We start from the raw sequence: 21,611 nt of genomic DNA on the forward strand, positions 1-21,611 counted from the left end.
CCTGTGCTACAATATTGATGATAAAATGTGTGTTTCTCTCGGAAACATTTGAATCTTTAAAGTGAGGATTGAGTTTAAAAAAAAAGTGAGAATGAGAGTTCAATGTATTCCATCACATTGTAATTTATTAATGGGTACATTTGGGTTTTACAGATATTACTTATGTTTTTAGTCTTTTTCATGTTTGGCCTATATTTGCCATCCTAGGGTACAAAAGGGCAATACCCTTAAACAGAACATATTTGTTCCATTTCCAAGGCTATGTTTAAATTCCAATGCATTTATGTCCAAATGTGTCCCTTAGGGTACAATGCAGTATCCTTGAAGGTAACACCCCAGTGACAAGACAGTGTAGCCCTAAAGGTAAAACAATTTACTTTAATTCCTGAGAGGTTAATTTGTGTTTGATGCCATCCTCATCTACCCAAATGTTTTCCCCTAATTCCTGCAACTTTATGTGGCCTTTTTTCGTCACAATAAAGGACCTGTTGTTGGGGATGCGGAAATTCGCAGAGATGGCCTTCAGGCATTCATTACTGGAGTCGTTGCTCTCCAAAAAGACGGTGACGTAAAGTGGCCCTTCTTCTAGAATTTTGCCGTACTCGTCTGCAGGAATGAGTATGAAGCGGACACGGGAGTCGGCTTTGAAAAACATCTTCATTGATTGGCTCGCTCTTGTAGTCACAGAGCTATCCCCACTGACTTTAACTTCCATCACCAGCTCCTCCAGCCGCATTTGATCCGTGTTGTAGTAAACCCGGATGGGCATCCCCGAGGCGTTGGCCACATGGGTGATTGTGCTCCCCATTATTGATTTCGGAGACAATGATCTGTGGAGTAAGTGTGAAAGAGGCAGTGATGCCTAATGAATTGCAATTATCAAGCACCTTTTGAGGATCTATGGCACTTTACAGCGAGGTGGGTGGTGATGCAGGTTTATCTTGACCACATGACGCATCTATTAATGTTGCTCAATGTAATATAAGACCTTGTAGGCATGTGGGCAGGTATTTGGACTTTGGACAAAACTGCTCTGGTTATTTTTCTCTTTCCATGGGATTGTGAACAACAGCAGTTTGTTTCTGCGGCAATAACTAACCTAAGGAAGGTTAGATGAGCCGAGTTATCAGATTCATGTTAAGAAAAACAGGCATATTGACAATCCAACTTAAAAGTTTGTGGAATTAGTTCACTGAAGCCAAAGGTTACTTTGTGAACTTTACCCAGAAGGGTTTAAGATGAATCTGCCTTAGTTGGACTCCCCACCCACTTTGTTTCATAAGTGGCTTATCTGAAAATCAGAAAAATCAGAAAGCCAAAACTAAGGTCTCTATATGTTTGTCTATGGGTATGTCAACTGCGTCTTTTTGTTTCTGTGACCATAACTAATTATAACTATATGGACGGTTTAAATGAGACAAGGATATTATGTTTTCGTTGCAGTTTGTTTGTCTGTTTGCAGGATTATATGCAAAAACTACCGGCCCGATTTTCATGAAACTTCGTGGAAAGGTGTCAATAGGCTAGGCCTACTTGTAACAGACTGAGAGATGAAAAAATATACTTACCAAGGACAAAAGGCAGATTTACCAAGTCTCAAAAGACGAAAAGTAGACTGTCTTCCTGTAGCTACTTAAAAAAAAAAGTAGCTCACTAACGGAATAGGGTCTACCCATCCAACAAGAAGACTAGAGCCGAGTCCGGAATCTGTGCTGGCAATTCGGTTTTGCTTTTTCCGCTTTTGGCACGAAGCTTCAACGGAGACTCTCCCTATTTACTTTGCTTTGCCGAACTGAATTGTGGAGTCGGCAACGGTCAACTGCAATCTGGCCGAGTGCGGCTGGCAACTTGACAGCCTAGGGCGTTGGCAACATGCAGTAGCGCCGATGCTGTGCGCGTTTACTCGTACCGGATCCACATTAACCCGTATGTGCCGGTGTGGCACCTGTGGTCATTTCTTGAACCCGTTGATTACAAAAAATACAATGTGAAGTGCTTCTCAGTGGCAGGGAGAACAAACTGTAAATTACTACTCTTAATCACATTAGCCCAGTAAAAACATTCACATTATTTGATTCCCTATCCCTATTGAATACTAAGCTTTGCTCAACTCACTGGCAACAGTATTTGTGTAGAAGAATATGAAAGTATAGGCGTCTTTAATATTAAAGTATAAGGTGTTTCCCAGGGAGCACAATGCTGATTCAAAATGTGTATGTGTTAACTGGACTGTGAGGGACTTTAGATGAAAGTTTTGTACTTGAAGTCAATGTACTTAAACTTTTTTCAGTTTAAGTACATTGAGAGCAACTAAACCCAGAAAAAAATCCTTGTATGTGGAAATATACTTGGCCAATAAATAAATAAATATGATTCTGAAAGTACCTGCAAAGTGAGTAAATGTTAATGAAAGTGTATCCTCTTCATTTCTGTAGAAATAGTGTGCATGCCTACCTTGGCCACCAGGGGGCGAGCTCTGACATGCTCTGATGTTTTATATTTTTATTTTTGAGTTAAATGGTATGACACCAGGATCATGATGAAATATGGCGAATTAGGATAATTTTGAGTGATCGACTTTATGGGGGTTAATACTATTCCAAACAAAATGTATCACGGCAATAAAGACATGATATTTGGCATTTTATTGAAGCACAACTTTAATATAATATTCAGCTATTGATTTCCAGATTTGTAATGACTGACAAAAATGTGAATGTTATACTAAAGTTTTCAACATTGTCTTGAAATGAATGAGATGGATTATGCTCAGGTCATAAAGTGCTCAAGTTATTGTATTGATATTCAGGTCAATTTGGTCTGGTCTGAAATATGTTTTGTAACAAAGTGCATATTGACTACATATGTGACTTATTATAGAATTCCATAGGTAGAGGTAAGACACTGTAAACACTTTGTAAACACTGTAGACACTTTGTTGCATGATCTGCTCTCTTTCAATTGAACAATCCATGAGCTGGCGCTCTTTGACTGAGAGAGAGAGGGAGAGAGAGAGAGAGAGAGAGAGAGAGAGATTTGTTGTTGGGACTCATTTTGACCAAGGGGATGCATCTTCTTTTCAAGTATCTTTCCTCTGGTTAGGATTGAGAGGACAGTGCACCTCTCAATTAACACACGCCGAAGAACATACAGTATCAGGCTCTGGTTAAATGGTGCGATATGGAGTATTTTGTTGCCAAAAGATTTAAATGTTTGCACACCATAACCATATAATTCTGAGGGAAACGCCTCAGGTCTAAATTAGTATTTTTTACCATTTACCATTTACATTTGACCATTTACCATTTGCAATTACCATTATCCTGACGCTTCTTCTAAGTTGTTTTTATTCATGCAGGCAAATGCCAACTGACTTGGAAACGGATTCCAGTGTTGCTCTACAGGAACCAACCCATATTTCAGCAGCTATATGATGGCAGTGTAGTTAATAATAACACACGATCAACCTTATCAGCATGTAAATGTTCAACTAAATGCCTTTTCAGATTTTAACATTGTCTTAAGATGGATGAGTTGGGTTTTGCTTAAGCCACAGGTCCACGCTCAGGTTATTGTATTGACTAACTGGTCAATAAGGGGACCCCATGAGATTTGCTGTGTAACAAAGTGCATTGTGACTGCAAAGATCACGTGTTCTTATGATGTAATTCCAAAGGTAGACAGAGGAAATGATTTAGGGTGGCCCCCTTCTATTTAATAATGCCCATATGTGTTGTCTCTGGCATCGTTTAACTGGTCTGCGTTCATTCAGTGGAATAATCCATCAACTGGTGCTGTCTGACTAGAGTCCCTGTCAAAGCCTTAAAAAAGTGACACCTTTACTAGTGGAGAACGACAGATTTACATATCAGGGAATATCAATACATTTTCCTTTATACTGCATACTACATTCATCTATGTATTGAACTCTTAATGAGAGAGAGAGAGGGGGGCGGGAAAAAAGTAAGAGAGATTTGTTGTGGAGACTCATTTTGACCTAGAAAATGCAACTCCTCTGGTTTAGTGAGTTCTACTTGCTCATCCAATACTTGACATTCTGAAGGGAAGAAGCACACCAGAAGGTGTAATATGCAGTTTTTGTTGCCATGAACAAAACTGTTTAAGGACCTACCCATATAATCCTGATGGACAGGACTGAATATATATATATATATATACACACATACACACACACACACATATATATATATATATACAGATGGCAGGTGACTTGGAATGGATTGCAACACTGTACTGCTGTACTGGGTCGACCCCAGATCTGACAGACTCAGCAGCTATACCCAGACAGGCGCCCCATGGCTTTCACATGTCTCGCCGGCATGCAACCCTTTGGGGCCTACATGTGAATCCTGAATGTCTTTGGGAGGCCTGGCCAGCATGATTCATTGTAAAGAATAGGGCAATGTGTATTTGGGGAAAAATGTAAAAAAAAAAGAATATATAGTTTCCAGTATACTGACTTGCATTGTCTGATTCTTCATTTATCATTCATTTAAAGTTCTGACACAAACAATACCCACACTCTGTCATGAGTGTCTAAAGCAGCCAGTTCAATGTCAGATCCATGGTATTTGTAGAAGGCAACATCATGTGTAACATGTTTTAACATGTTTTCATGTGTAACATGCCGAGAGGACACACTGATTATGATACCTTAATCAGTCAGTCTGGCAAAGCCTACTTATTCTCAAACCACATATTTATAACTATTATAATCATTCGTTATAATAATCACTATAACTATAGCTCATCTTACTTATCAGGTTGAATCACTACTACTAGGCTACTGTATCTGAAATATAACAAGTTGAGGTGGCGACAGTCGCGTCAAATACACACTTCCTGCTGAAACTGAGCCAATGGGATTTTTCATTCTGCATGTGAGCTGGCTGTCGTGTGTACACAAAAGGTTTCGACTTAATCCATCTGGTTTCCAAGTCAATTAACAGCTGGTCAACTATACTATTAGGCTGTCGAATAAAAAACAACTGCCATTTTTGAGTGGATTATGTTACGCCTCTCTTTGGAATTACACTGGCCTATTTTAACGCGCTGAAATTATTTGACTCAACAGTTTACAGTTGAAGAGTTTGTTATCCAAGGTAAGTGTGTTTAGGATTTATATTAGCTCACCACGTTAACGCAAAGCAAAACTCTGTTATCCATGTCTTGGCTTTTAAATGTTTAACGTTGATTCACAAATTGAAATGAGTTAGCAAACTTAATGAAAGTTTGCCTACTTTTAGGTGAGAACAATTAGCTTGCTATCGTAGTTATGACAGCTAGGATAACCTAATTCCATTTGGTTTCGGCTACGCTAGGTTTGCAAACCAGTATCTTCAGCACTTTCTGATAGAGTTTTTGCCACCTGTATTTACACGAATTCATTTACCAACAGATAGCTAACTCATTCATACACAATTAACAGTGACGCTAGCAATAGCTCTCCTTTTCCATAGGTTTACCTTACGCCTACGTATGTTGACTAAGCTCCGCTAACTAGCTACCTGTGATAGCTACTGAGCCTAAATAAGGATTACAATTGCGTTACAATTAAACTATATCGTTATTGTTTTGTGTCATTCAATAATTGTTAAAGTGACGTGTTACGTGTTTAGTAAGTGTCTTTGCTGATTGAGTTATGAATACGTAGGTTACCGCTATAGCCTGTACATTAAAGGCTAGTCAGCTATTCTAGTCGTTACACTTTTTGTTTAATTCAGCTCCTCACGGTCCTCTACCTGTCCGTTCAGTGTTTGCGGTAAAAACAATAATAATAATAATAATAATAATAATCCGATGTTACTAGGCTACAGCCCTGGCTCTGTAAACTGCAAACAACAACCAACAAAAACTGCATACTGTATCTTTAAGTTAGATAAACATCCAGGAAACGTATGGTTACTGGTGAAGTGACCAAAAGTAAGTTACTGATAGATAACGTTAACGTACATGAGCATGAATTTAGCTGTCAGTCAGGATCTTATGGCCTCAAAAGGATATCCTGCTCCGAAATCTGATCAGTAAGATAGTTATCTTTACCTAAAATAGAGATAGCATTGTAAGAGTTCTCATCAAGATTCAGAGGAGGATGATACCATAAAGTTATTCTCATCTCGTTAGTGTTTGCCATTAGGCTCCTTTCTCAAAACTCTGCTTGGTCAAAAAGCAGATGTGGCAGACTCACGTTTAATTTTAAATCTTTACCACTGTTTTGTGTTATCCTAAATGTGTTATCCTAAAGCAACTCTACCTACTTTAAATAGGTCATCATGTATGCACAGAAGGATTAAATCAATTTCGCTCTTTGCTGGAATTTCGGGCCAGATTAGTTGGAGGTTGACTGCAAGTGAGGTTAGATGAGGCAGGCAAACCCTCTCAATAATGAAACTGATGTAGGTGTGAGAGGATGCTCATATATTAAGGAAGGTGAGGGTTAAAACACCAGAACAATGGTTGTAGGGTTAAAGGTATTTAGTCTGTGTTGATAGAGACACTACAGACCAGTATGTTAAGGCAATTGATCTTTTTAGGGTCTCACACTGTGTTTTGCCTGGTGTGTGTGTGTTGTCATGATCATCAATTTGGCTTCTCACCGAGTCTGTTGACAATAGTGTGTAAATGAGCTCAGGTGTGTCTTGTAGGTCATAACCTTGAACCTTTCAGGTCATCATAACCTTTCAATAAAGTAAGGCTCACTCCATGGCTCATGCTAGGTCTTTTTTTCTTCAGTTTTCTGAACACTGAAATTAATATTCAGTGTTTAAGCATACATGATTGTTTGCCTGTGTTGTACTTGTTTGTTTATTGCCTGTTGTCTGAGTTGCAGGAGTCGAATGGCCTCTAGTGTGAACGTGAAGACGGAGAAGCGCCCGGCTCCCAACCCAGAGGATGGCCACACGAACCCTAAGAAGGCCAGGTACCCTCACAACATGTAATATAACCTATGACCTCCCTCGCAGCCTGCTAACTGTGTGTGTTGAGTCTGGCCCAGGTGTGGCCCAGATGTGGCCCTGACCTGGCACAGAGTAGAGATGGTGCCTCTGCACTGCTGCTGTAAGCATGCCAGCGTCCTTCACGAAACGTGTCCGAATACTGTCACAGTATTGTCACAGTGTTGGGAACTCACGTGGCTCTAATGGTAGCCCAAATGGGTTTGACTGGCACTGATTAGGTGCCGCAAAGGCAAGAACTGAGATCTTTGTTAGGGCCGGTTGTTTGAAACGACTTGTAGTCTTTGTTGAACATGTGGGAACATCTCAGGAGGATATGGTTTTATTTAAAACTGTATCCACAAAAGACACACCATTAAACACATTATTTGTCGTGAGTTTATTTCAGTGCAGCCTTGCAGGTAATATTCACTGCATAAAAAGAACTAACCAAATACTGCATGGCTGTGTTTTAATGACCAGATACACACCACATACACAAACAGGATTGTGTTGGCATGAATCAAATTATTACACAAAAACTTCCACACCCACCCACCCACCCGCACATACATACACCCTTACTTGTGCGTGTGCCCTCTTACTGTTCCGTTACCCCTGGCAGGAAGCTGTTGCCCAGCCTGAAGACGAAGCGGGCGCGGGAGTTGGTGCTGGTGATCGGCACAGGCGTGAGTTCGGCGGTGGCACCAGAGGTGCCCGCGCTGCGCTCCTGGAAGGGCCTGATCCAGGCGCTGCTGGACGCCGCCAACGAATTCGACCTGCTGGAGGAGGAGGAAAGCCGGCGCTTCCAGAAGAGTCTGCAGGAGGACAAGAACCTGGTGCACGTAGCCCACGACCTCATCCAGAAGCTGTCACCGGTAAGCCACACGCAGGGGCGCAGATGGCACTGGGGACAGGGGGGGACATGTCCCCCCCCAGATTCATAGTGACCCCGATCCGTCCCCACCACTGTCCCTACGTAAGGCGACAATCATCAGTTAATAACTCTGCACAGCTGATTAGGCGATGTTAGCGTCCCCCCCAGTTCAAAAATCCCATCTGCACCGCTGGCCACACGAGCTGCTGCCGGCCTGGTCCATGCTGACACAACCAGGCAGTGATATGATGAGACTTCATGCTGTGTCATAACAGTTCTCAAAACATTAGCTTAGCTTTGCTCGCTTGTTTTGTCGAAGCTAAGTTTTCGCTGACATTATAGTCTGGAAACCCTATTTGTGAAATTAATGACTCAGCCACTCTGAAGGTTCGGACCAATCGGCGACCAGTAGGGATGGCTGAGTGTAAAGGCATTGAAGTGAAGGATTTGTTTTGAAATGTAGTAACAACAATGGCGGCAGTGCTAGAGCTGGACGAAGCAATACAAACAGTTGTAGCAACGCTAGCAAACCTCAAAGAATTGAGACCATAGCAAGAAGAATGTGTACATTTATTCATCAAGGGTGAAGACATTGTTCCCTTACTGCCAACGGGGTTTGGGAAAAGGCTAATGTATCAGCTTGCACTGTTAGTGGCTAAATGGGACATTCTCAGCAATCTCACAGTGGTCAATGCCAATTGGTTAAAGGCTGGTCCAGTGGTTTCAAAATTAACCAGAGGTCTATCGCCCATTACGACGCAATGACTGGAAACAATCCCCAGTGGAGCGTGGCAAGACCCTGTCTACCCACAAAGTGGATTTGGGTCTGGGTATACCAGGCTATCAAAACATAGCAGTTTGTTTACTACCTGTATCAATAAATACAGTTTTCCCTTGGTTTGGTTGGTTTCTATTGGCAAGGCCCTAGCATTACTCGACAGGCTTTCTATGTGAAGTCACTTCTTGGTCTTGCATGACCTTAACTCCTGTCTTCAAAACACTGGAGGCTAGTATCATCTTATGACGTGACATGAGATGACATGATAGAAATAACAGTGAAAGTGCTCACACAGATGAGCAGATTAAGTGGGTAAGACAGCATGAATCATTGCCAGGATTCCGATAACAGTTAATCACACAGCAGACATCCAGACAGCGGAAACAAAACAAAACAGTATGCTTCCATTTTTGTGTTGTCGCAGCCTGCATTGATATCAGCTGCTGTTAAGCCGTTGAGGGTCACATATCTTGGAAGTAAAAGTTGTCCTGTGCCATACCATAGGTGACCAGATGACTGTTGAGACGCACTTTAATGTGCCGTGTGGGTGTTGTGGCAGGAAGACCATTTGCACTTACACACAGAGGCATACATGCATTAGGGTTGTGTCTTCTATCTCTAGGTTACATTCCCCCTTTTTTGCCCAATTCAGACTTTCGTTGGCCGTCTTTTCTGATTCCCTTCACAAGACCTATGCATGGTTGTTCAATGTAGCGCCTCTGCAGACACTAGTAGCGTGGCATGAGCCCTGCCCTGGGACCTGGATGCTTTCGAAGGGAGCTATGAGTGTTTATCACCACTTTCCCATGCCACTGGGTCAGTCTTGGAAAAACATGGTGGATTTGGCTGACCCTGCTCTGCTTGCCTGGTGCAGGGTGCCGTGTGGTAAAATAACAAAGCTAATCTGAAAGGGAAGGCCCTGTGTGTGTGTGTGGGGGGGGGGGGGGGGGGGGAGAGAGCCAGGCAGCCCAATTCCACTAACTGATCTTGGCCAATGGTTATAGAGAGCTGAAAACGGAAAGGAAGTTTCATTAAAACATTTACAACACAGTTAAGAAGTTAATCTCAGTTTGTGGTGGATTTTTTTGCTATTTGCACAGTGAAATGTTCCTGCGGCTGCACACAGTGTCTGAGTTGCTATGGCTGCACACAGTGTCTGAGTTGCTATGGCTGCACACAGTATCTGATTTGCTATGGCTGCACACAGTGTCTATGGCTGCACACAGTGTCTGAGAGACCTCCGTGTCGAGGTGGTCACTGAATCTGGCCCACATTAGCTCAGCTGCTTTCTTTTCATAAGGAAAGACACACACACACACACTGGCCCAGACACAAACACACACAAACACACACACACACACACACTGGCCCAGACACACACACACACACACACACACACACACACACACACACACACACACACACACACACACACACACACACACACACACACACACACACACACACACACACACACACACACACACACACACACGTCAGAGAGGTGTGGGCTGGGTGTTTGTTGGATAACTTCCTTCCTGTAGAAGTGGATCCTGGGCTCCAGCTGGGCTGATTTATTATCAACAGAGCCTCTTGCTCTCTCTCTCTCACTCTCTGTCTGCCTCTCTCTCTTTCTTTGTCTTCCCCCTCTCTCTTTGCAGGCACGCAGCTAGAGGAAGATTCAGTCTGCCATTCATTCGAGTATGTAACATGCAGTTAGCTGTTAAATAGAGAGTACCTGTAGTATTCTCAATGTAGCCTACCTGTAAGAGTACATAACACACTCGTTGTGAGGTGTGTGTGCGTTTGTTTCCTCGGCTGGACTTCCATCAGCTCCTGCCAGGTCTTTTGCGCACAAGGCCAGCTCAGTGTTATGAGAATTGGGCCTTCGTAGACACCCCGTAATCTCTCCAACAGTCACTCCACACTTTCCACATTCCTCCTCTCTCTCTCCCCTCCCCTCCCTCCATTTTTCTCCTTCACATAAACAGTCCTCTCATTTAGCGCTGCTTAGAGGTTAGGCTTGGGTCAAACGTGAGGCAAAGCCCAGCTGTTCGGAGTAGGAGACTGACCTGAGGATTTTTAATCCTAATTTTGAATTAGGCCTCTTTAGTTTGGGAAATGTGTTTGATTGGATTACGTACATGCAGTGTTTCAGTGGACGGAGTTTTCAAACAAAGGGGTAAAACTAATCACAAAGCAAATGTACTTGAGATATGTGAAGTGTGCTTTACATGTTCAATCTTGGTATTCAGCTTTCAGTCCGATAAGTCCTAGTGAGTGATCATATGGATTTAGCATTTCACCACGTTGTCCTTTTTTAAGTTTTTAAAATGATCTGTGTTTTTGGCTGCTTACATATTTTCACATGACCTTTTTTGGCCAAAGGAAAGGAAAAAGCACCGTATCACGCTACATGCTATAGGTTTCTATACCACCCAAACAACCAACCAGATAAACAAGCAGTGTGAATGACGTGTGTGCACACAAGAGTCCTGTCCTTAGCATCATGATAAAAGTTCACCTACTCATAGCTCTGCATCAGCACTCATCTTCCTCTCTCTTCCTTTTCTTGTCATCCTCTCCTCTCCCTCTCTCTTTTCTCTTCTCACATTCCCTTTTTTTTCTCTCCCCCTCTCCCCCTATGCCCCTAGCGGACCGGTAACGTGCGCTCCACGTTCTTCAAGGATTGCCTGTACGAGGTGTTCGACAGCCTGGAGAGCAAGATGGAGCACTCGGGGAAGCACCTGCTGCGCTCCGTGCTGCAGCTGATGGAAAACGGCGCGCTCGTGCTCACCACCAACTTCGACAACCTGCTGGAGATCTACGCCGCCCACCAGGGCACGCGGCTCGAGTCCCTCGACCTCACCGACGAGAAGCAGGTAGCGGAGACGAACACTGCGCGACTTTCAGTTAGCATAGCATACAGTCGGCTAATGCGTATGAGTGGGTGTTTGATCCAGAGACACTGCATGACTGCATAACACATACACTGTAAACCCGAACAAGTTCAGAGTACTTAAAACTTTTGATGTAACCGATTACATAATAAAATTTGAGTACATATATTATTATTTTTAAGTAAACTTAACTTAAAAATGATACATCGGCTATACTGATTTATTTTGTTATCGTTTTCATAATTTTTAAGTTCTCTGACCTTATATTCAAATATTTTTATACTTAAAACTTTTAACCTCTATGTACTAAATTATTTTCACTCAACAACACAAAATAAAATTAAGTTTTAAGCCTTAAAAATCAAGTTCAGTGCACTTCATATTGGTGAAAGAGTTCAACTTAATTATTCTGAGTAAATAATACTTAATAAGCTTACTTTTTTAAAGTTAACTCCGCTTGATTATTCTGAGTAGGTAATACTTAAATAGCTAACTTTTTTTAAGTGAGCACTACTTATTTTCAATTATTGACCACATATACTGATTTTCTGGTTCTGTTTACAAACTGACTTTAAACTGAAAGTTACTCTACAAGACACATTCAAATCTATGTAAGATTTCTATTAAAAAGAGTGAGATGAGAAAAACTTAAGAGGTATCACATCATTTATATTTCTTGTAAAACAACTGACAAAATAAAAGATTACATCAAAGCTTTAAAGAACAGCGTTACAAAGTTAACAAGTCAACAACAAATCGTTTATTTCAACAAATCATTTTTTAAGGTGAGTAAGGACGTTTTCAGAGGTTTGTTGTCATCCAGACACATAAAAATGTTCTGTATGAGAATGTGCGTGAGTTTTTTGGGATATTCTAAATTGAAAGCATGTCAGGCCAAACAACAACATAAATGCCTCAGAAAACCTCTGCACCCAATTCAAAGATGTTCTCGCAGCTGAAGGGGTCGGGACCCGATGTAAGGAGAGCAACAGGAGCATCATCAAAATCTGGCTCCTCTTCCTCCTGCAAAACACCATCAATACAATTACCAGGAGAGTTTCAATGGAAACACTTACAAAAAACCTGACAGAAATGAACAAAAATGCAAATATATTCTGGAATTATTTTCATTATGTAAAATACCTGAAGACACAATCAGATTTTGTTATATTTATGGATATTAACAGGGCTTACATTGCAGGTATTGAACACCAAAACCAGTCCGTGAAGCCTTCTGCCTGTACACAAAAATATCTCCTTTGGTTGACTCTTCTTATATGTCTACATCAAATCGGTTTGTTGTTTATATGCAACACGAATGCTGTCAGGAAGAATATTGTAGGTCTTAACTGAAGTTCTCGACCATTATTGTTAGCTTGCTGCTAACACTTTTATTCATCAGATCCATTAAAACACATAGAAGCTAGCTAGCTGCTAAAAAGTTACATATAACATTAGCATGCTGATATGAATTATATGGGGTTTCTGTAGAACATGAGTTGTTTTCAACATAAACAATTGATTGTTGTTTACTTTGCACATGAACATACTTGGGGGGAAATAACCCACTAACTAGCTCTTTAGCTTCCTAGCCGCCAGCGCCAACAGTCGCGCAACTGAACTTGCTACTTGACAGCCAAAACGTGATTACTCAATAATAATTACAAAGAGGGAAATTCGCCACTTCTTATCGCAATTTCACTTGCTCCCGCAATTTTGTCGCAACAAACACCTAAAAAACACTGTTTACTTACCAGATAAGGACGCTTAGCAGCGACAGGATTACTAAAATATCTCCTTTGATGGGGTGACCAGACGTCCTCTTTTACCCGGACATGCGGCCGGCAGTGATTGCAAAATCGTCCGGGATTTTGCCTCGTCGGATATTTGTGTTTCTCTGGGTCCTTCACAAACTAGTTTTTACGCCCTTACAAGTTTAGGAAAGGGTATCTCCCTTACGTTCCACCTTCTAGCACAAGCTCTGACTGTAGCGAGAACTGTCATTGGTCGACTGGCCTCTCAGTGTTGCCAGATGCACGATAATTATCCTCCAAAGACGATCATTTTGAGCATTTAATACGATACTTCACCATTTCCAATCTGGCAACACTGAGCACCGTGCCGTTTCCACTAGTTCCATTGTTTACAACAGCACATGACATCTGCATGTGGAAAAGATGTCAAAATTCCGTCGCGGGGGGAGGGAGCGGGGTCATCTGTATGCTACACACTACCACGCCCCTCCCCGCGACGAAGTGTCCTCTTTTTCACAAACTCACACCCTACGAAGTTGGTCGACTCCTCTTCTACAGGAGGAACATGCTTATAGAAGTCTAACTGATACTATACAATTATTAAGTCTGCTGTCTCCGTCTCTCATCACAAGATCTCTGATTCTGTTCTGAACTAGTCCTGCAACGACGTTGATGACGTCAGACGTCACGTTTGAATGAAACTAAAAAAATATGAGTTATCAGGCAATGTTTACTCAAACAAATACATTCCAATACAATTAAAACGTCTTCATCTGCTCAGAAAACTAACACATTTAAAGTTGTGTCAACTAAATACCAGGTTTTAAGTACTGAATACATAATGTTAATAAGGTAGCCGTCCAACTACATGCCCGCTGGACCCCATCCCATCCAACATCCTTCAAGCCATATCGCCTGCCGTCTTACCGGCAATAACACAGGTGATTAATGCTTCATTTAATTCTGGAACATTTCCTTCTCTTTTCAAAGTGGCTCGGGTAACGCCGCTGCTCAAGAAGCCGTCTCTCGATCCCACTCAGGTGGAAAACTATCGACCGGTCTCACTTCTCACGCTCCTATCTAAAACCATTGAGAGGGCAGCTTCCAAACAGGTCACCGAGTTCCTGTCAAAGAACAATCTCCTCGATCCGAACCAGTCTGGCTTCAAAAGCGGTCACTCCACCGAAACAGCCCTGTTGTCTGTAATGGAGGCCTTAAAAACAGCTAGAGCAGCAGCTCAATCCTCGGCTCTCGTCCTGCTTGACTTATCAGCTGCGTTTGATACAGTCAACCACCGCATCCTTCTGTCCATACTGTCAAGTATGGGCATTTCTGGCAATGCGCACTCCTGGTTTGAATCCTACCTCACTGGGCGCTCGTTCAACGTGTCATGGCAAGGTCAGCTGTCTGTACCTCACCGCCTCACCACTGGGGTGCCCCAAGGCTCGGTGATGGGACCACTTCTCTTTGCCATTTACACCACCTCGTTGGGCCCTATCATCCGCTCGCATGGTTTTTCCTACCACTGTTATGCCGATGATACTCAACTGTTTCTGTCTTTCCCTCCTGAGGACACCACGGTCTCGACGCGGATTTCGGACTGTCTCGCTGATATATCCACATGGATGAAAAATCACCACCTTCAGCTGAACCTGGCCAAAACGGAACTGATGGTCTTCCCAGCCAAACAGGTCATCCACCACAACATCAAGATCAATACTGACTCTTTATCTCTTGCTCCATCCAAAACAGCAAGAAACCTCGGGGTCATTATTGATGACCAACTGACCTTCACGGCCCACATCGCCTCTGTCTCCAGGTCGTGCCGCTTTGCGCTATACAACATCCGCAAAATCAGGCCGTACCTAACCCAGTATGCCACCCAGCTGCTGGTGCAAACCTTGGTGAGCTCCCGCCTTGACTACTGCAACGCCCTCCTAACGGGCCTGCCGGCTTGCGTGGTGAAACCACTACAGATGATCCAGAACGCGGCGGCGCGTCTGGTGTTCAACCAACCGAAAAGGGCACACGTCACCCCGCTACTCATCGAGCTCCACTGGCTGCCAGTAGCTGCTCGCATTAAGTTCAAGTCACTTATGCTTGCCTACAGAGTGCTTACTGGTTCTGCTCCCACCTACCTAAATGCTCTTGTAAGGGCAAATGTTACACCCAGGACGCTGCGCTCGTCTAGTGAGCGTCGTTTGGCACTGCCGTCCGTGCAAGCACGGCAATCCAGACTATTTTCATTTATAGTTCCACGTTGGTGGAACGAACTGCCTAGTACTACCAGAGCAGGGGCGTCCCTCTCTACCTTCAAGAAGCTTTTGAAGACCCAACTCTTCAGAGAGCACCTCCCCTCCTAACTGGCACCTGACTAGCGCTTAACTTGCACTTCAGCAGTTACATTCCTGCACTTCTTTTTCCTCTTTTCTAGGTTGTTGTTTTTCTAATTCTCATGTAAAGTAGTATTTATTGTTACACCATGCTTTTTTATTGCTCTTAGCTTGACTGTTCTCTCCCTTGTACGTCGCTTTGGACAAAAGCGTCTGCTAAATGACTAAATGTAAATGTAAATGTAAGTTAGTAGAACTGTTTGGGTTTACAGTGTACAGGGTGCTGATGTGTAACTTTAAGGGGATTTTGAGCTAGATTGGCAATGGCCATTATGCCATGACTGTTGTAGAGTTCAAGAGTGTATGAACTCCCTCTCCCTCTCTTTCCTCTCTCTCTCTCTCCCTCTCTCTGTCTCTCTCTCTCTCTCTCCCTTTCTCCTATTCGTCCACCCCTTCAGAGGGGAAGTGTCCTCACAAAACAAAACATGTAGTCTGCAACAGGTCCTCTCTTGTGTGTATGATTGTGTGTGTGTGTGTGTGTGTGTGGCTGTGATGCAGGAAATCTGGGTAAAATAGAGCCATCTTTGTTGGGGAGGTTGTAAATAGCACCCAGTGGAAATGTTTGAACAGGTGCTCTAGTATTTGCCTTCCGCATTTAATGTATAATTAGACATTGGAAATGGACAACAGACTTTTTGATGTTAACTTCTTTGGGAACACATGTAGTTGTGATAGCTCCCAAAAATAGATGATTTGCTAGTATGTAACATTGTAATAACGTTTATGAAACACTTAAGGTCTTCAGCACCTCTTCAGTGAAAGATTCCGAGCTCGTCGTCAGCAGTGCCACAGATCGTAAACCCTTCTCTTTGATGCAGCAGCATTCTTTTATATTGGGCATTACACACTAGCTGTAAAATCTCAGTTGTTTCCATGCAGTGTTTGAGTCAGACCAGAGTTTCAGACATCTGCCCCAGCTGTTGTTTGACTCAAACAGCCCATTAAGGTTTGTCTTTGGTTATAACTGGCATGTGGCGTGGAACATTAGGGCCCTCTGTTCAGGAGTCGTAAAGTGAGCTGGTCTGCTCTGAAAGGCCTGCTCTGCCCACCCCACTCACGACTCTCCACTCACGACTCTCCACTCACGACTCTCGACTCTCCACTCGGGACTCTCGACTTAGACTCCACTCACGACTCTCCACTCATGACTCTCGACTCACCACTCATGACTCTCGACTCTCCACTCACGACTCTCGACTTAGACTCCACCCACGACTCTCCATTTGGGACTCTCGACTTAGACTCCACTCACGACTCTCGACTCATGACTCTCCACTCACGACTCTCCACTCACGACTCTCTACTCTCCACTCACGACTCTCGACTTAGACTCCACTCACGACTCTCCACTCATGACTCTCGACTCACCACTCATGACTCTCGACTCTCCACTCACGACTCTCGACTTAGACTCCACCCACGACTCTCCATTTGGGACTCTCGACTTAGACTCCACTCACGACTCTCGACTCATGACTCTCCACTCACGACTCTCCACTCACGACTCTCTACTCTCCACTCACGACTCTCGACTTAGACTCCACTCACGACTCTCCACTCATGACTCTCGACTCTCCACTCACGACTCTCGACTTAGACTCCACTCACGACTCTCCACTCACGACTCTCAACTCACGACTCTCCACTCACGACTCTCCACTCACAACTCTCAACTCACGACTCTCCACTCATGACTCTCGACTCTCCACTCATGACTCTCGACTTAGACTCCACTCACGACTCTCCACTCACGACTCTCCACTCACGACTCTCGACTTAGACTCCACTCACGACTCTCCACTCTCCACTCATGACTCCACTCTCCACTCATGACTCTCGACTCTCGACTCTCCACTCATGACTCTCGACTCACGACTCTCCACTCATGACTCTCGACTCACGACTCTCGACTCTCCACTCATGACTCTCCACTCTCCACTCATGACTCTCGACTCACGACTCTCCACTCATGACTCTCCACTCATGACTCACGACTCTCCACTCATGACTCGGCCCCCAGCTCATTCATATCTCTCTGGCCAGGTGTCTGTGGGCTCTCACTCTCTCAAGCACAATGAGGGGGATTTAGCATGGCACTCTTTGTGCTCTCACTCTCTCTAAAACAATGAGGGGGATTTAGCATGGCACTCTTTGTGCTCTCACTCTCTCTAAAACAATGAGGAGGATCTAGCATGGCACTCTTTGTGCTCTCAGTCTCTCAAGCACAATGAGGAGGATCTAGCATGGCACTCTTTGGGCTCTCACTCTCTAAAACAATGAGGAGGATTTAGCATCGCACTCTTTGTCATTTGAGCTCCACTGCCACCCCTTTAAATTAATGATTTGTTCTCCAAAGTGTGTGTCTGTTTACATCTGTTTATGTCTGTGTCTGTGTATGTGCATGTATTTGTGTGTGTGTTATTAAATGATGTGACCTATTTGTTGGTACTGTTGAGTCCCAACCCAGAGGAACCAGTGAGAATCTGGTATGGGAGCATTAAATAGTGAAATAAATTCATTTTGTATGTGTGTGTGTGTGTGTGTGTAGGTCCTGGAATGGGCTCAGGAAAAGAGGAACCTGAGTGTGTTGCACATTCACGGCGTGTACACAAACCCCAGTGGGATCGTGCTGCACCCAGCAGGCTACCAGAACGTCCTGAGGAACACTGAAGTCATGGTGAGCCAGGACCTTTTAAAATGTTTACTTACACACACACAACCACAAACAGACTAACCCTCTCTGACCCAGGACAAACAAGTTGATTATTAACACAACATTTACTATCTATCTGTACTTACTATCTGTACTAAGCCTTAGAGTACGCCAGCTCTCATCAGAGGGACACGAGTGATTGCTCGATTTGCTATTGCTCATTTATTTGCAATTCAAGGAAAAAAACTTCCAGTAAACACATTTTCAGGCCAGTGTCAAGGAGGCGCTGCCTCCTGACTACATAGCCCAGTTTCTGAATCCCTGGAGTGAAAACAGCTGTGCGCAGCACGTGGAGCGCAGCTGTGCGTAATGATCGGGGTTGTAGCAATACCCCTGAGGCTCCAGCACAGCCTGAGCGTGAGCGATCACTCAGGGCTGCGTGATCTGATGTCATGTGGGGAAGCCCTGGTATCGACGTGGACCCTAGTTGTTTACTTAAGATCCCGGCTGAACAAATGCGGTCACTCTGCGAGTTTCACCTCGTCCACGAGCGAGATGGAGGGGTAGGGTTTTTACTTCTGACTCAGAGGGGGAAGACTTGAGCAATGGCAGCGTGATTGGAGCTTACTTTAACAATCTGTAGTTTGATGGCAGCAGGGAAGCGAAGTCAGGAAGTCAGGAAGTTTCCTGGTACCACACCTGCACTTTCCAGCAAACTTAATAGATAAACCTCTTTATCTGATTTGCAATTGTATCGTAACGGTGTTAATTATCGGACGGCGTGTGTTATCGGCAAACGTTCACGTTGTCATGTTAACCCATTATTAAACTGAGCATATCGAGTGTTAATCCATTATTAAAGTTAGCATTTTGATTTGTTTAACAGAATGGCCGATGTTTAACACTGTCCGATAACTGACATAGCTAAGGTATTGGTCTACGGTGAGCTTTATCTCACTTTTAATCTCGTCCTCCCTTTGATGAGACTGAGGCCTCGTCTGAGGTGTTTGTTAATATTATTTCATCTTCCTGAGAAGGAGTGATTTACGGTAGTTCATTGTTTTCCAGTTCACTTTGCTCTACCTCTCTCCCAGGTATGTTGTCCAACTCCCTCTCCCCCTCTACCTCTCAGTGTTTTCTCTCTCAATTCTTTTCCAGCTCACTTTCTTTCTTTCTCTTTTTATCACTCCAATTTTCTTTCTCTCTTTCTCACTCCAATTTTGTCTTTTTCTCTCTCCACCATTAACCCCCCCCCAACCTTCAGAGAGAGATCCAGAAGCTGTACGAGACCAAGTCGTTTGTGTTCCTGGGCTGCGGGCGGACGGTGGACGACACCACGTTCCAGGCTCTCTTCCTGGAGGCGGTGAAGCACAAGTCGGACCTGGAGCACTTCATGCTGGTGCGCCGCGAGGACGTGGGCGAGTTCAAGAAGCTGCGCGACAACATGCTCGACAAGGGCATCAAGGTCATCTCCTACGGCAACGACTTCACCGACCTGCCCGACTACTTCGAGCGGCTGGCCAATGAGATCTGCAACCACGCCTCGGAGACCAATGGCTGGGGTAAGGGCTTAGACTTAGATTTGGGTCTTTTGGTGTGTAGGTAGGTGTGTGGGTTCATTTAATTACCTTTTACAAGTCAAATCACACTGTACAGACAAACAGCAAAGACAGCCCAGAGGTGAGCGCTCTGATTGGTCCACATGCATGGCCCTTTAGCGGTTTATAGTTTTATAACAAATGTAGCAGAGGGGTACGCCGTTCAAGTGATTTTAAGTTTTGCACACGGCACGGTTTGCCGGTATAGCATACCTAAATGGACCCTAAGTGGATTTAAGTGTTTGTTTGTGTCTGAGACTGTGGGTTTAGGGTCATGCTGCCCTGCTCGTAGGCTCTCACTCTGGCTGAGTTTGTTTGTACCGTCACTTTATGTTCAGACACTAATGACCAGCTTGTTTAGAGTCAGTGGGCTAGAGCAAGCACTCACACTCACACACACTCTGACACACTCTCTCTCTCTCTCTCTCTCTCTCTCTCTCTCACACTCACACTCACACACACACACACACACACACACACACACACCTGCACTTTCTAACCCTTTCTTGTCTGTTCCTTGTCAGCGTCTCCCTACAACGAGGAGGAAACCCAAAATGGCTTCAGCTCACAGAAGAACCTCCTGCAAGGTTAGGGTTCCAGCCTGTCTGGCGTTGCCATGGCACCTCGCATGCACATGGCCTCTCCACCCAAAGGACCTGCTGTTGCATGACTGTGCGTCCTCTTCTGATTGGCTCTCTGTGTGATCTCTTTCTGTCAGTGCATGAATGACAAGCCTTTAGACGGGAACAGGGTACAGGGTTATTTCACAAGATTATGTTAATAGTATATATATATATATATATATAAAGCATCACATCAAAACATTGACTCCTTAGACTGGCATCCCTGTGTAGTGTGTATGAGACTAGTGTGTATGAAGTTGTGCCTGTGTTTGTGGAGTTCACCAGTTTCTTGTCTGTATGAAACACACATTATTGTTCTGGGTATATGTGTGTATATATATATATGTATTTAAGAAACGTTGTTCACCACAGCTGTCCTTCTTCTCTCTGTCCAGACAACCACTCTTGACAGGCGCAGGAGTAGGGAGTCTCAGGTCTTTCCCTCCGCAGTGTCCCCGTAGAATAGCAGTTCTTCCTCTTCCTGTTCCTCTTCCCCAGGTCTACCCTCCGTGGATTGACAGTGGAAGAAAGCCCCCCCCCCCCATCCCGTAATATCCTAATTCCTTGCCCCCCACCCATCCACCCTGCCCCCACTCAAACTGACAGCTCCCTAACCCAGCCCCATGACAGACTGATCATGCTTAAGCGCACAGTGAGTGATTAAGCCGACAGACACTCAAAGAAGATGAGTGCTCCAACACACCTTGATCTGTCCACCAAGTTGTTGTTGAACTCTGGACGCTACTTCCTGGTCCGAGCCCTCTGGAGCCGGACAGCAGCGGTTCTGGAAAAAGAAGCCAGTAGGACGATTAAGAGCTGACCATAGACGAGCTGAGACTGAGACTGGGTTTTTCATCTGTGTTATGCGTTTCTCAACCAGTCATTGTGCTACAACAGGCCGCTAATGTGGGCCTGTAGCTCAAGGAGAATACCATGGAGCAGACGTGGCAGGAGTTGGAGCTTTGTCTTTGAACATCAAAAGAAGAAAAAAAATGGAATGGTGGATTTCTCAATGGCTAGCATTTTGTATTTTATGTTACGTTTTTTGTCTACTGTTGTCTTTATGTATTTATATGTTCTCT

At 44.0% G+C, this 21,611-nt stretch overlaps 1 protein-coding gene across 3 annotated transcripts; it reads left to right on the forward strand.

Annotated features, from left to right (window-relative positions):
* The first annotated feature begins 4,876 nt into the window (after positions 1–4,876).
* On the forward strand, positions 4,877–21,099 carry fam118b (family with sequence similarity 118 member B). 3 transcript variants are annotated; one of them, XR_004164326.2, is made up of 8 exons: positions 4,877–5,123; positions 6,851–6,955; positions 7,579–7,831; positions 11,263–11,490; positions 18,204–18,332; positions 19,573–19,870; positions 20,431–20,578; positions 20,925–21,099. XR_004164326.2 is itself a non-coding variant. In XM_031573872.2 (8 exons), exons 2-8 carry the CDS (start codon positions 6,858–6,860, stop codon positions 20,936–20,938), a joined length of 1,083 nt encoding a protein of 360 aa, XP_031429732.1. In that variant the 5' UTR covers positions 4,877–5,123; positions 6,851–6,857; the 3' UTR covers positions 20,939–21,099. The 3 variants fall into 3 exon arrangements, 2 of the variants coding, with proteins under 2 accessions (XP_031429732.1, XP_042564670.1); XM_031573872.2 differs by having other exon boundaries at positions 20,431–20,493; XM_042708736.1 differs by having other exon boundaries at positions 6,851–6,940; positions 20,431–20,493; positions 20,925–21,098.
* Positions 21,100–21,611: the final 512 nt, after the last annotated feature.

This window comes from Clupea harengus, chromosome 9 (assembly GCF_900700415.2).
Source record: "Clupea harengus chromosome 9, Ch_v2.0.2, whole genome shotgun sequence".
NCBI classification, from domain to species: Eukaryota; Metazoa; Chordata; class Actinopteri; order Clupeiformes; family Clupeidae; genus Clupea; species Clupea harengus.

What these genes read in the sequence shown, in the direction of transcription:
- fam118b (XM_031573872.2), top strand. Translation starts at nt 6,858, where the DNA reads ATGGCCTCTAGTGTGAACGTGAAGACGGAGAAGCGCCCGGCTCCCAAC. An exon ending in TCATCCAGAAGCTGTCACCG is followed by an intron (nt 7,832 to 11,262) that starts GTAAGCCACACG and finishes CTATGCCCCTAG; the next exon opens with CGGACCGGTAACGTGCGCTC. An exon ending in CTCGGAGACCAATGGCTGGG is followed by an intron (nt 19,871 to 20,430) that starts GTAAGGGCTTAG and finishes GTTCCTTGTCAG; the next exon opens with CGTCTCCCTACAACGAGGAG.